We start from the raw sequence: 881 nt of genomic DNA, 5'->3' as shown, positions 1-881 counted from the left end.
GAGCCAGGGGCCCCTGATCCCCCAGGGAGGCAGGCCCCGGGCGGGGGTCCCGGCTCCCCGGCCTCTGCCCACGCTGGAGCGACGCCTGAGGGCACGACCACCCGTGTCCCCAGCGAACCAGGAGATCCTGCAGAAGGTGGAGGTGGAGTATGAGACGCTGCCTGGCTGGAAGGCGGACACCACGGGCGCCAGGAAGTGGGAGGACCTGCCCCCACAGGCCCAGAGCTACGTGCGGTTTGTGGAGAATCACGTGGGCGTGGCAGGTGGGTGCCCGGCGCCCCGCACCCCGCGCCCTCCCAGTGCGCCCCCTCCCCTCCCTGCGCTCAGCCTGAACGGCCTTTCCCTTTCAGTGAAATGGGTTGGTGTCGGCAAGTCCCGGGACTCGATCATCCAGCTGTTTTAGGCGGCGGCGGCGCAGGCAGCGTGTCCTGGGCCTCGGAGGCAATGCCGATGCCGTAGAAGAAGAGACGCGAGGCGAGGCGGTTTGGTGGACTTCCCTGTTCCTCCGGAGGCTGTGGGCGCGACCACTGTCGCTCGCTCCTGTTTGGAATGATCCCGGGACGGGCGGACGGACCGTGGTGGCTCCTTTCTGTCCCACGCTGTGTCCGGTGGGAGCAGGTCAGCAATAAACATCTGGAGCCGCGGAGCGGGAGTGGTCACGCGAGCTCTGCTCTCACTGTGTCTTTTAAAAAATATATTTTATTGATTTTCACAGAGAGGAAGGGAGAGGGATAGTCAGAAATATCGATGAGAGAGAAACATCGATCAGCTGCCTCCTGCACACTCCCTACTGGGGATGTGCCGCAACCCAGGCACATGCCCCTGACCGGAATCGAACCTGGGACCCTTGAGTCAGCAGGCCGGCTCTATCAATTCCACTG

General features: G+C 63.8%; 1 protein-coding gene across 1 annotated transcript in view; it reads left to right on the top strand.

The window, feature by feature from the left end:
• LOC102754192 (adenylosuccinate synthetase isozyme 1) overlaps positions 1–664 on the top strand; it is a 20,318-nt gene extending 19,654 nt beyond the window's left edge. The window contains exons 7-8 of the mRNA XM_006754017.2: positions 114–263; positions 351–664. Coding sequence (XP_006754080.1) covers positions 114–263; positions 351–403 — 203 coding nt within the window. The 3' untranslated portion in view covers positions 404–664. The remainder of the gene's footprint in view (positions 1–113; positions 264–350) is intronic.
• The last annotated feature ends 217 nt before the right edge of the window (positions 665–881 follow it).

This window comes from Myotis davidii, unplaced genomic scaffold (genome assembly GCF_000327345.1).
Source record: "Myotis davidii unplaced genomic scaffold, ASM32734v1 scaffold472, whole genome shotgun sequence".
In the NCBI taxonomy this organism is placed as follows: domain Eukaryota; kingdom Metazoa; phylum Chordata; class Mammalia; order Chiroptera; family Vespertilionidae; genus Myotis; species Myotis davidii.
The sequence above is the reverse complement of the archived record's forward strand: the minus strand, read 5'-3'. Positions and strand labels throughout refer to the sequence as shown.